This window comes from Dicentrarchus labrax, unplaced genomic scaffold, assembly GCF_905237075.1.
Source record: "Dicentrarchus labrax unplaced genomic scaffold, dlabrax2021, whole genome shotgun sequence".
NCBI classification, from domain to species: domain Eukaryota; kingdom Metazoa; phylum Chordata; class Actinopteri; family Moronidae; genus Dicentrarchus; species Dicentrarchus labrax.
The window spans coordinates 10,062,150-10,075,500 of record NW_026136718.1 but is presented as its reverse complement, the minus strand read 5'-3'; the positions used below and the strand labels follow the sequence as shown (position 1 = coordinate 10,075,500).

Below are 13,351 nucleotides of genomic sequence, written 5' to 3'. Positions count from 1 at the left end.
CAAAATATTGCAGGTTTATTTAGGAACAATGTGATGCTACTGTAAGAAAGAATTTGGACTTTAGTGTTAGGTAAATCAATAAGCCAATGCCGACTGATATTCTCTCTCACATACACACAACACTACACTATACTACTCAATAAACCAGCATTGTCTTTGTGAACTGTGAATACACAACATAGGCTACTACCCCAACTATTTCGTCAGCAAAATACATTGTTTCTTAACACATACTGTGGTTCTACCGATGTTAATACAGAATTTAGAATAAAAAAATGAGTCCAGAGATGCAAAAGCATGAAACAGTATAATTTATTTTCAGTTCACAGTGCATACATTATGTGCAGTAGTACCAAGTTACTCATGAATAGCACATTAGATTGACCTCAGTTGTTTAAGACAGTTGTTTTCTCTGCAATGAGAACATGCAAGTGTGCACAGAATCAGAAAATGGCATACCGAAGAGTTAATCATGATTACAATACCCAAAATTGAGACTGAAAAAAAGAGAAATGTTGCTTACTGTAACTTGTCCAAGGTCGTCACTACACTGAGCACACAGTTTTTTTAAATGTGTGGTTAAAGGGGAAGTGATGTTAATATCTTTGTTTGTGCTCTCACTCCATAGTACCTCAGTAAAAGCTGCTACATAATCTGTCACCTCCCACTCTATCCAAATTTGTAATTTCAGGACAATTATACTTACCATATAAATATATATATATTCATAACTTAACACTCTATTTTTTTAGCAGAGTATAAGTTAGTTATCACAAACCTGCAGATACTGAAATGCATATCCCCTGACAATCATTTCTTCATTGTTGTACAACATTAGTGTAAACTGGACCAGAGTTACTAAAGCTTTTCATTTCACTTAACAGCAGCTGACTGCTCCAGTATTTCCCCCTTACAAACCTCTACGGTTAGATTTACAGTAGCCAGTAACCAAAGAAGAAATGTTTTCTTCTACAGAAAATGCAAGGCAGATGACATTTAACTCCACAATACCCAATGCAAGGCAGAATGAGTGTACGAGACCCAATGTTCTTTCCATCATTCTCGATTTCATGGAAGTGCTAAATACTGAAATAATAATTAATACCAACAGAATAGACCAAATCTGTTATACTAAACAAAACAAAATCATAGTATACAACATACAGGTACATACATGCAGATACAACAATAAGCATTGTACCATGTACAGTAAGCGTCAGTCTCTGCTTATTTTGATTAGAAGGTGTCAAATGCTTCTGAACATGAATGGCTACATGGGACGTTTGTTAATATTCTCTATTTTTATCTTCCAAAAATAAAATCTAAAACATTCAAATATTAGGTGTCATTTTTCTACAACATACAACACCAATTATATATTATCCATGTAAAATAAACTCAAGCCAGCAAAAATACACATCTATTCAGCTGAAAATAATTTTTTCATCAATATGAAATCAACTAGAGGAACTCCTCTGAGAAATGTTTTTTCAATACAGTTAGCTCAGAATGAGTGTTCAAGGTTTTTTTTTAAAAAGAGGAAAGGAAAAAAAAGAGCAAAAACTATACAAGTAATCACCTATTAGTACAACCAAAGAAAGTACCTAATTTACAAAAAGTCAAATAACCCAGAGAAATTCAGACATCTTCTCTTAAATACAGGCAGGAAGATTCCCACCGACCACCGCAGCAAAGAAAAACACAGAGTAACTCCAGCTGGACCGCAGCCGAAACTCAAAAACAAAACAGCTATAAAAACAATACTAGTACCCAAGTTCATTTCAGGTCAGTTTCTAAAGGACCAAAAACAGGTTTCACGTCTGCTTTATCATATAAATAAATGTTCCTAACTGTGATTTAAGGTGGTCTGAACAACATTGCATACACCTCCTTTATATAATACTGTACCTTGTTCTGATTATCGGGTGGTACTCTTACTGTATAAGGCACACCATACACACCATTCTGTCATTAACACCCACAGACACACCTCAGCTCACACACAGTTAAATAGACTTTGATATTTATTTATTTTGGGACACATTAGGCTTACTCCTATTGATTGAGTGATTTTTTCTATAATGCTTTATAATATAATTACTTTAAAAAAACTGACCTTTTTTTGATAATTTTAAATATTTGCATAGTAAATAAGTATTTTTTTAAAGTGTTTACACTGAATAAGGCCAGTGCAAAGATTGTTTTGGAGACTGTTTTTTTTTCTCCTTTTTGGAATTACTAAGACTGATTCCTGGGCTTTTAGAAGCACGCCAAAGACTTTATGAGCAAATCGTTAACGCAGAGCAGCACTCAAAAAGCGGAGAAATAGCTGCTATTAAACTGCCACACCGACTGGCGTCTGGCATAAATCATGAGAACAACGAACCATAAATGTAATAATCCCAACACAAGCACATGAAAAAGCTTTCTTCTTTTCTCTGGGTTTGCGGCGGCACAGGGAATGATGGGAACCCACAACCTCTGGACGCGGGCGTTTCTCTCCACAGGAGAGTCTGTTATAGAAATACTTTCGACTCTGTACACATTACATCCATGTAGCTACTCTCCGAGGAGAACCGTATTGCTTCATTACAGTACAATCATCAAACACTGCACACTACTTTACAGTGTGTGACTCTAACCTAGCAGGACAGAGATTGCATTTCCTCCTGTGGGCAAAGACATGAAGACAGACAGAGAGAAAGACAAAGACTCAGTTATGTGATAAGTCTGGTGATATTGTATATTTTTCTTAATATGAACAAATAAAATGAAAGGACCTAAACCAAAAATGAATTTATTACTTACAAATAATCTACAGCTGACAACAGTCCCCCAAAAAATAGTTTTTGGGGGACTATTTACTCCGGTTTGAGTACAATTTGCTAAAATCTACAGTTTCCCGCTATTTTAAGAAATGACTGAGCCTTTTTTTGTAAACTGAAACTACATATTTGTGAACTATTTTTTATGTTTTCAGTAGGAACAAATGGGCTTGGGGATAGATACAGAAATCTGAAAGCCACCCGAAAGGGTGCATTGTTTTGTGGGATTTGTTGACAATAAGAAAGTGTAGAATATCACCGGCCTTATCCTTTTAAGTACCCATTTTCCACATCCACTCCAAACCACATTAGGTCCGCAACAACTGGTCACCATTGTTAAGGTCCAGAGTGAAAATTAGATGTGCTGAAAGGACGAATACGCAGAATATTAGGACAGACACCATGAGGGGAAGCGTGATGATTAAAAGGTAAACAAAGAGAAAGGAAAAGGACATGGAGCATTGACACTGGCATTTTCAGACCATCCACTGTAACTTTTAACTGTATTTGCTTCTCTTCAGAGTGACAGAAGTGTCCTGAGGAACACAGCAAGAGGAGAGGAGAGAGAGAGGTTTCAACATGCACATCTCATTATCTGGAATGCAATTTAAAACAGCAGCTTAAAGCACATCATATATATATATATATGTATTAACTATTCTAATAATCCAGAGAAATACAGTGCTGTTTAAGAACTGTTAACTGTTGCATTTACGATCTGAGAGAATCAGAAAATCTGATTACAAAGTACCTGTTATGGTATCTATGGATTAAGACACCAGAGTATTAAAAACAAATCACATGTCCGTTTAAGGCATGGTGATAGAAAACAAACATTTAAATTACACAGTGTATAATTAGTTTCAAAGGCCAGAGTGGACTTCGTGTCTGATAAATCCTGCCTCATTTTGTCGTGTTAGCTCAAATGATTTTAGTATCAGGTGGTCAAGTAAATTTTTTTAATCTACAAGTGCAAATTGAATTTGATCACGTGAAATGTTTGGAACACTGTGAATAAAGGTCTGACATAATGGTGTATTGCATCCCTTCTTAATCCTGAAAAAGTACTCAGACTTTTTTTCTCAAGTGAAGGTGGAAAATTCTTCCATTTCCGGTTGGCTACTCATATTTTACCCATAATGTAATTAATGGGTCTTTTTTTTTCTCCAGGTATTGCATTGTGAATATGTTACACGATGAAAAATACAACACAGGAAAATAATACGTGTTATCCATAAAGTTAGATGATTACAGACAGAAATACTATGATGAGCAGTAAACACACTGCAAAAACATCCTTCTTATCAAGCCTTTTTTTGTTTGCATTTGAGTTTAAAAAAAAAAATCGAATCTCACAGTACTCCGAAAACACAAAGCAATCTAAGTACTATGGCCTCAGTTTGTGTTTTTGAAGTGCCAAGTTCACAAGATAATTCACTTGTTTTATCTTTCTAAATTCACATCTTGTCACTTAAGCTAAATATCCAATTCACTCATAGGAAAAGCACCTATCCTGCATGGAATGTGAAAAAATCTGCCACTGTAGTAAGATCATTTAAACCTGTTTCCATTGTAAATCAATGTATTTCAAGTGATAGAGATATTTATGTGTATTCAAGATACAGACATTCATTTCAAGAACATTCTTGAAACAAGTTCATATTTATTGAAAACAGGTTGAAACATTCTTACTGTGGTGGCAGATTTGAAGAAAATAAGGTTTCTAGGGCTCTATTTTACAGAGAAATGTCTTGAAAAGATGGAGACTTGTGCAGTGCACCAATTCACCTCTTCCTAGTTCCTGCTCTAGAGGCTGTGACTCTGTTGTTACTCTGCCTGTATGACATCAACTTTGTCCGTAATATTTCCTGATAGCTGAGTGTTGAGATAAAAAAAGATCTCGTTGTTGAGATAGCGGCTAATAGTAATAGAAGAATTAAAGTGAATATATTTCAGTAGAACCTATGGCATTTTACAGACATTGAGTCTTTGACATCCCTACGACTCGTCTGTGGCTTTGCCCTGGACCTGGTGGTGACTGTTGTTGCAGTGAACTTGTGAGAGCTGCAGGCTGGTGTGGAGGACTGAGCCGAGGCAACACATGGACTCAATCTCCTCGAGGAGGCCTTGATCCTGCCCCACAGCCGCCCCTGAGCCTTTACCCTGACCCAGACACAGGCCGAGCCCCAGGAGCCCCTCCTTGGACACCTCTTTCTCCCATGGGACCTGCATAGCTGAATGGCTGTTACTCGCCGGGCTCCCCTGACCCTCCTGGTGGCCCTTGCTGCCCTGCCTCTGGAGGGCCTTTTCCTGGTAGTGCCTCACTGTCTCCTTGGACAGCACCTTCCTCCTCAGGATGTTGGTGGAGGCAGTCTGGTTCTGGGCCTGAGGAGGCTCTGTGCTGGTTTGTGGGTCTGAGATGGTCCGAGGCCGTGCCGCTGGTACAGGAGAATAATGTTCTGGAGAACTGTAGGTGTGGGAGAGAGAGGAGGATGGCGGCATCGGTGTAACTCTATGGGACATTAAAGGCGAGTAGGAGTAGCGGTCTCCTGGTTGTCGCCCTGGAGGTAGAGGCGGAGGGTCAGAGCTGGGATGATGAGGACGTGACTTGGAGATGTCAGTGTCCTGGGCTGGAGGTGTAGCTGTGATGACGGGCACTGCAAGAGCTGCCGCCGGTTTCTTTGACACCTTCAGGCTGCTCTTGTTGGGCTGTCTGCGCGGGGATGGGGGAAGGTGTTTTCCGTGGACCGCGCTGTCATCCTGGCCCATATTCCAGCTGCCCTGATCCCCGCCTCCACCGCAGCCACTCTCATCTGCAGGTTTAGAGTCGCTGGAAGGTGTGGGCTTGCTCTGTAACGGAAGGAAATACTAAATTAAACCAACACCTTTATGAACAGACCTGGATTTCATCAAATATCTGCCTTTATGAAGTATGTGGCCGAGAACACTATTTCATGTGTATCTTACTGCCAGCTTTCTGCACACTGTTTAAATTAGGATGGCACACGCACAGATTGTTGTGTCCCAATAGTCAACATATGAAAAGCCCCGAACCTTAGCAAATGAGCTATCGTGCTTGACTGTAAAAACCTCCTTGTTGTTATGGCGAACCAAGCAACGTGTGGGCATTTTCGTCCAGTCGAGTCCCATTATCAATGGGGAAAGAGACACTGAATACCTTTGTTATTTATTATTTATGATGCTTTTGTAAACTACTATCTACAGTAGGTGTTGGGGTATTTCTTCATTTTTCAATTCCCCAAGTCAGAAAAGATCATCAATTTATTTAAGCTAATAGGAGAATTTGAGAGTCAGATAAATGGTACCTCTAGGATCGTAGTAAAAAGAAGACTGTTTTCCAGGCCACTTCCAAGCAAGTGAAAGGGTTGATACAGATATAACAGTGGAGATGCTGTGCACAAAAAACTATTTGAAAATGATTATTTTGAGAGTTTGTTTTTAGATATTCTTCATTTTAGACTTCATGTCTGTCTATCTGTACCCATCTAAATTGCCCTCTTTCCTTGAGTCTTGAACCTGTAAATCACAACAGAGGCCTTCTTATAATCTAGTCTTCCTCCAGTCTTTCTTACGTACCGGGGCCTTGTAGTCTAAATCTTCCATGGATCTGAAGAAGTCCAGGCTCTTGGCAGCGCTGAGTTTGCCTTGCTCCATCGTTGTGGTGTTCAGAGAGTCCAGGATTTCCTCCAGCAGGTTCATCTGGCCTGAGCGGGAAGAGTCGATGTCCAGTTCTAGCGAGTAGGAATCATCGCTGTCCTCGATGTACGAAGGGACATCCCCGCTGTCCTCTGAGGAGATCCTGGTAAGAGAAAGGGACAGAGCAGAGTTAAACAGTGTTTCATGGATTATATTTATGTATTATTATGAATATCACTGAGAACAAGTCAACAATTACACTGTGATTGAGGAGAAGTAGTTTTAGTCTATGACTGATGTTTCTGTCAACTAATGTTGTTACTAAATATGTCCACTTGGGGGCAATATTATCATAAGTAAAAAAGGGCTGAATCTCCTTGGAAAGGCAACTTTGAACCTGGCATCAACTTTTTCTTCATAAAATTAATCAGTCAGACAGCAAATGTTCTCATATCTTAATATAAATGGCATGCATACCTGATAAAACATGAACATGGCTTCAATGACAAAATGTTGTGAAGCAATAGGTAAAAAATCTAGGAGTACTTACTTGCTTGCAGTGTCCAGCTCATCATCATCTAGCCCGTAGCCAAGATCTCGAGGGCCCATGCTCATGGGAGACTTGTTCAAGTTCTGCTGTTAATGAGAACAACACAGAAAGTGGATGTAGTTAGACGCAAAGAATAACATGATAAAACAATAAAAGTGGACTCGGGGGGGTTGTGTCTCCCTAAACATGGAGTCTAGACAGAATATAGTGTTTTCATATAACGACAGCTTGGAAGCAGATACAGGAAAGATGCAGGTCTGGTGGGTCCCCATAACGCAAGAGTACTAGTTTTTTTTTTTTAATGAACCTGAACCCTTAGGGTTGAGACTAAATTTGTCAAATTTGGGTCTAGGGATAAAAATCTTTAGGCTCTCCTGCAGTATTTTATCACACTCAGCATTATATGTGAACTACAAGCTACTGAGTGAGTTAAGATATGGGTAACTACATTAATCATTTGCATTACACACACCAGTGCATGTGATTTTGTATTTGTCATTGCAGAGTGTTGAATGATCAGTGTGTACTGTAGTTGTCTAACACAGTGGGTTTAATAAGCCACCTGTGTACCATATTTAATGGGCGGGTTAAAAAAGAGACAGAAGCTTCACAGAGCAGGGCAGGACTCTCCCCATGGGAGCCCAAATCTGCCCCAGGCCACTTATTAACATGCCTTCCACTACGACGCACATGTTCCTCTCTCACTGCATGTGCATGTTCACTTATGTTAACACTATCTCACTTTCTAATTTACACTCTTTGCATTTTGCCCATTTATCTTCTCACATATTGCTGCACACCTCCTGTGTAAATTTTTTTGCTAAGATCTCAAATTTTCCTTCAGTCCCAAGCACTCATGGGTATACTTAAAATGCTAGCACTGCTAACAACCAGTGTGCGTTAGCTTTACGGGGCACTGCCATGTTTTCCCTGTTTTTGTGTGTGTGTGGCTTAGATCCACCTCTCTGATTTTCTCTGCATTTTTCTTTGTAAACTCACGTTAGCCACATTATCAAAGCCCAGCACTGAGGAAAAGGTTCTTTACAAGCCTAAATGTGAGCGGAGCACAGGGGTGTGTTTAACAAGTGAAGACAGTAGTGTCTGTGTGCTTGTGTTGTGGTTATGGTAGAGCGGGAATCAGAGACACAAAGGTGAAGAACAGAAAAAAAATGAAAAGGCAAAAAACAGAACACATGACCAAAAGAACGAAGGAGGAAGGGAATGAATGAAAAAAGGAAGGAAGGAAATATTGAGAGGTGAGGAAAGATTCCTCAAAGCCCCAAAGAATGATGGGAATTTTGGAGGGGGGGTTGGAATCAGTATTGGAACCGTGAACCAAGCCGGTCTTGATTAGCCGACGCAGTGCCAGCCAGACAGGCGGAATGTAACGTGTGGCTGGCCTGGCCTCATTTAGGGCCTGTGTTCGGCCAGGGAAGACATACACACCCACACACACTCACATATACACACTCGGTCACATACGCACCCTATTACAAAAAAACACAAAGAGTTAAAGTGCCATTTTCTCCATAAAAGTCAGCGGAGGAGATGTGTGCAGTAGCCACTTAAGCCTCTCAGCCATCGGGCTAAACACGAACACATGTGGTGGCACTGCTGATTGGCCAAGCCGCTCCCCTTCCATGGTAGCTTGGAGCTATAATGAAAGAGATTTCAGAGGGGCTCAGGCCTGGGATCCCTAAACAGCCTTTAATGGATTCCTGTGTCAGGGCAGTAAATCTGGGGCCAGGCCGACATGCCAGCCAGCCAAAGCAGGCCGGCAGAGCGGAGATGCACCTGTGAGACACTTGGGGAGGGTGGGGTTCGGACAGAAACGGTTCCACACAAACACTACCAACACATGCCCTGCGTGTTCATGGTGCGTGAGGTTATTTAGACTGTGCATTTGTGCAAGAGGGCTGTGTTTGGGGAAGCAGGGCCTCTCTCTGCGTCTAGGTGTTTATTAAAGCAAGGTGAACCCAAACACAACCAGACACAGGTCATGAAGCCTGGCCCTCTGATCTCGGTTACAGCTTTGGTGCCGTCTACAAAAGGAAGTTCCATAGGGAGCAGTAAATGGATGGTACCTCACTTCACGGCTTTATCAATTTGTCATTCCCTCTCTTCACTGTGACCCTTTAGTGCAGCAGTTAAGATGAAACTATTTACAACAACCGAGCATTTTACGATAGAAGTGCCAAATTTGGCGCAGGAGTGGAGTTTATCACGCTTTTTCAGAATGGCCAACATATTGCATTCATTTTATTGGTAATGCGAGATACAAAGTATGCTTTTGTCAGTTACTTGAACATAATATTCCTGCTCCTCAAAAACTGTCAAAACCAACAACAGCAGTTAAATCAGAGATCTAAAATTAGATGTACTGTGTGTCAATGTAGAAAACAACAACAAAAATATAGACTCTTCAAATCTAGACATTCATGAGATATTCTCAACCAATGCAAACAGGTCCCATGTTAAAGCTGTGACAGCTCTGCCACCATCCAGTACCTCCCCAGGCCTGACAGGACAGTGGAAAGCACGAAATGGAAGAACAACAGATTATCATACTGCTCCTTCATTAGCTTCTCGCTGTCGGCTAATGGGAAGCTGAAAGGTGAAAATGAAAAAAGTGATTCTCTCCCCATGCCTTCCTGTCTCCCATTTTCTCCCTCCATCACTCTGCTGTCAGTGACAGATGTCACAGTTTCTGTCTGTCTGGCTCTCGCTTCCCTTCGTCTCCACCCCGTCGCCACAAGTGAGACTGTACAGAACGCAGGGAGCGAAAAGAGTCAGACGATACAGCTAGAGGAACAGGAGTCATGAAAATAATAAAAATGGTCATGTTATTTCAATAAAACTATTAGCTCAATCCAGTATTTTTAAAGGGGAGAAAATCCCCTTGTGGTTCCTAAATCAAGGATAAGATTTGACACACAGTGAACTCACTAAACTGACTTACACTTTAAGGGAAACATTTCTTAATTATTTGTATCTTATTTTGTATTTTTTTACACCCTGATCTGAGTTCCTGAGTACCTGGCTAAAGAGGTAAAAGAATCCTAATTACCTCCAGTTCAGGCTTCAGACATAAAAAGCAACGCATACACTCCCGTCTTCAGTATCGCTTTACAGTTGAGGATTGTGAGCAAATGAGGCTGGAACTGTAAACATGACTTAACTTATCCTTTACTCTAACCCTGAATACCCTTGGATTCGTAATGCAATAAGCAAAAGGTATGAAATACATCTCAGGGGCCTCAAAAAACGTATTCAGATTTGATATAACAAATTACATTTCATTTCTGTGGTTATGAGGGGAAAATAGTCATCACCATCCATTTTAGTAGCTGCATTTGGAGAAACAAACTTTCCCCTCCTCTTCCCTTCCTTCCCTGCATGACCGGTTATGCGGAACAACTATGCCTCTCTGTGACAGGGCCAAATGCTAGCGGACTTTAATAGCCCGTCTTACATTATACATTTCATATGGTATTTCTGAGTGGGCACTGATCTCACAGCTTGGCAGAGTATGTAAAGAGATGCCGGTAAAATGCAAACAAACCTTGGGGAGAGGCAGAGCCTTTGCAGAAGTACGGCCAAGTCTGTGTCTGCCTGTTTAAGAGCTGCTCACTCGAAAGGGGGGTGTGTGGGGGAGAAAAAAACAACGTTTGAGGCAAGATCTACTACTCGTCAGTCCAACTGGCTGTTGCTGAAAGCCCACTTCCCTTTCGCTTAAAACAGGAGCCATATAAAAGCAGGAAAATGTGCATTATGCTCATTCTGTTAGACTAAACTAAACTCATCCAGTAAAATCACCAGGTGTCTTTCTGTGAATGGGTGCGGTGCAGTACTTTGAGGGTGCCAGGAGATGGCACTTTGGTTTCAGCGAGGAGGCCAGTTGGTCTCTGAAGTGGGGAGAAACTAAACGAAGTGGAGACTACAAACACATACAAATGACCATGCACACACACACACACACACACACACACACACACACACACACACACACACACACACACACACACACACACACACACACACACACACACACACACACACACACACACACACACACACACACACACACACACACACACACACACACACAGTGCCACTGTACTTTAAGTTCATTGTATCGCATCTTAACTATTAATCTATCTAACAATAATTATCCACAATATAATTTTTTATAAAACACTATTTTCCATTTACAATTATAACAACAATTTCATTATTATGAATTAACACACACACGCTGTATGATCTATAATCCAGGAGACATGAATATGCTTTGAAATAAGTTATTAGCTATTCAGTTTACCAAGAAAATAAGGCTTTTGCATATTGTTCATATTATAGCATTTTCAATCATGTACTGAAAACAATGCACCCACAATGTACAAAACATACATTGTACATTGTATTAAAAATACATATTAGTATGAGTATGTTTGAACTGACAAATGATAGTGCTTCATCCTGAAATCATAACCACACAAACGTACAATGTCCCCCCGGTTACAAGACAGACACTTCACAAGTCATGTGTTCAGTGTACATATGTGTCCACTGGCCATGAACACATGAGCTGTCTCCCACCGATGGAGCATTCAAACACATCCTCCCATGCGCGCGCACACACACACACACACACACACACACACACACACACACACACACACACACACACACACACACACACACACACCAGCACGTACACACTGGAGTATCCATGTGACTTTGTTCCTGCTTTACATCTTTGTTAGCTCCCTGTTTCCCCTCCACCCTGAGATATGTGGTGTTTTCCGGTCTGGCATCTCTTCTGCCTCACCAGGTGAAGAGTCCAGAGCCTGGGGCTGAGCCCGGCCACAAGCCTGCTGGCTGTCATTGTCCATAACACTATCCCATCCTCTACTCTCCTCTGCTATCTTAACAGCTGTCATTCTGTTGTCTCCAACCTGAGGCAAACTGCTAAATGCATGCATGGTTGTGTACATACAGCACACACACACTCAAAATACATGCTCGTGTACAAAGGGGCTGAGGTACAGACACACTTTCTATTTGCGGATGCTTACAGCAAAATACCACATAAAACACACACAGGCACACACACACACATACACATATACACAAACACCAGATATACAAAATCTTAAACAGAATCTCAAAAACAGACGTGACACTCACAGAAAACCATACAGGAGCCAGAACAGTGGTTGTTGTTTGTTGTATCAGACAAGAAGTCAGCAGTCCAATTCAGTCTTGTTTTTGTCAAATGAAAGGATTACTCCTACATTCTTAATCAACAAGCTTACCAAACACAACAAATCACCCACATTGCCAGATACGGCTAAAATATGTGCGCAAATGACAGCAGCACTTTCACTTTGGTGCATGTGTTGGCTGATCAAAAAGAATATGAATTTCATAACTCTGATTATTTTGCTATGATTAATTAAAAGGAGCTACTCCAGGATCATTCATTTCATTTTCAAGGACAGACATAGAGGGGTTTGCAAAAGGAAATGATGAATGATAAAAATGTATCAGGCTTTTTCTTTCACACAGGAGGGATGGAATGTCTTTAATCAGATCACATTTTTGGAGTGTCGGATGGCAACGTGTTTCTGAAAAGGCAGGTGAAGGAGCCTTTGTTGGTCACTTGGTCAGAGGTATGGACATGTGGAAATGACACAGGGAGTAGGTTTTGAAGTATATATAGTATAGCTAAGGACACGATGCAAAAAATATGTCATTGGCATGAATGTGTCACTAAGTCTTAACAGGAAAATATATATAAATATCTTGTGTTTATTGTAACTGAAGTGAGTACTTATAGGAAGGACTTATATTGCTCAATAAGCAGGACCAGTGCTCGAGCTTCAATTTACACCTAGTTGCCAGTTTATTAGGTATACCGACAGAAGCTAAAACTAATGCAGAACAATTTGTGAAGGTTATAAAGTTCAGTTTTTGTTGGACTGTTTCAGAGAGGTGCTGATTCAACTTGATGGGTTATTTTGGAGGCTGCTTTTTTGTGATGGTGTGTTGAATTGTATTGTGTTATACTGAGAGGTGTTTCTAATAATTAGTCTACCCTAAATGATATACATGGGGTGCAAAAAAAGTAAGATTTTTTGTTTTATTTTAGGGAAATAATATTTTAGGACAGAAAATTAAAGACTATCGTTGCAATGTTGAGGCTTGTGGACATGTTTTAAAGATGGCCATGGTACTGCTATAGCTTGTGTGTGTGTGTGTGTGTGTGTGTGTGTGTGTGTGTGTGTGTGTGTGGGCATGAGAGGTGGGGGATGTA

At 40.6% G+C, this 13,351-nt stretch overlaps 1 protein-coding gene across 3 annotated transcripts in view; it reads right to left on the bottom strand.

The window, feature by feature from the left end:
• Nucleotides 1-296: 296 nt before the first annotated feature.
• The window catches only part of dennd1b (DENN/MADD domain containing 1B), a 105,068-nt gene continuing 92,013 nt past the window's right edge, over nucleotides 297-13,351 (bottom strand). For 2 of the 3 annotated variants that reach the window (XM_051377385.1, XM_051377387.1), the window contains 3 exons: nucleotides 7,033-7,118; nucleotides 6,423-6,645; nucleotides 297-5,675 (listed from right to left, as the gene is read on the bottom strand). In XM_051377385.1, the coding sequence (XP_051233345.1) occupies nucleotides 4,824-5,675; nucleotides 6,423-6,645; nucleotides 7,033-7,118 (1,161 nt within the window). In that variant the 3' untranslated portion in view covers nucleotides 297-4,823. The remainder of the gene's footprint in view (nucleotides 5,676-6,422; nucleotides 6,646-7,032; nucleotides 7,119-13,351) is intronic. The other variant, XM_051377386.1, reaches the window with a different exon arrangement.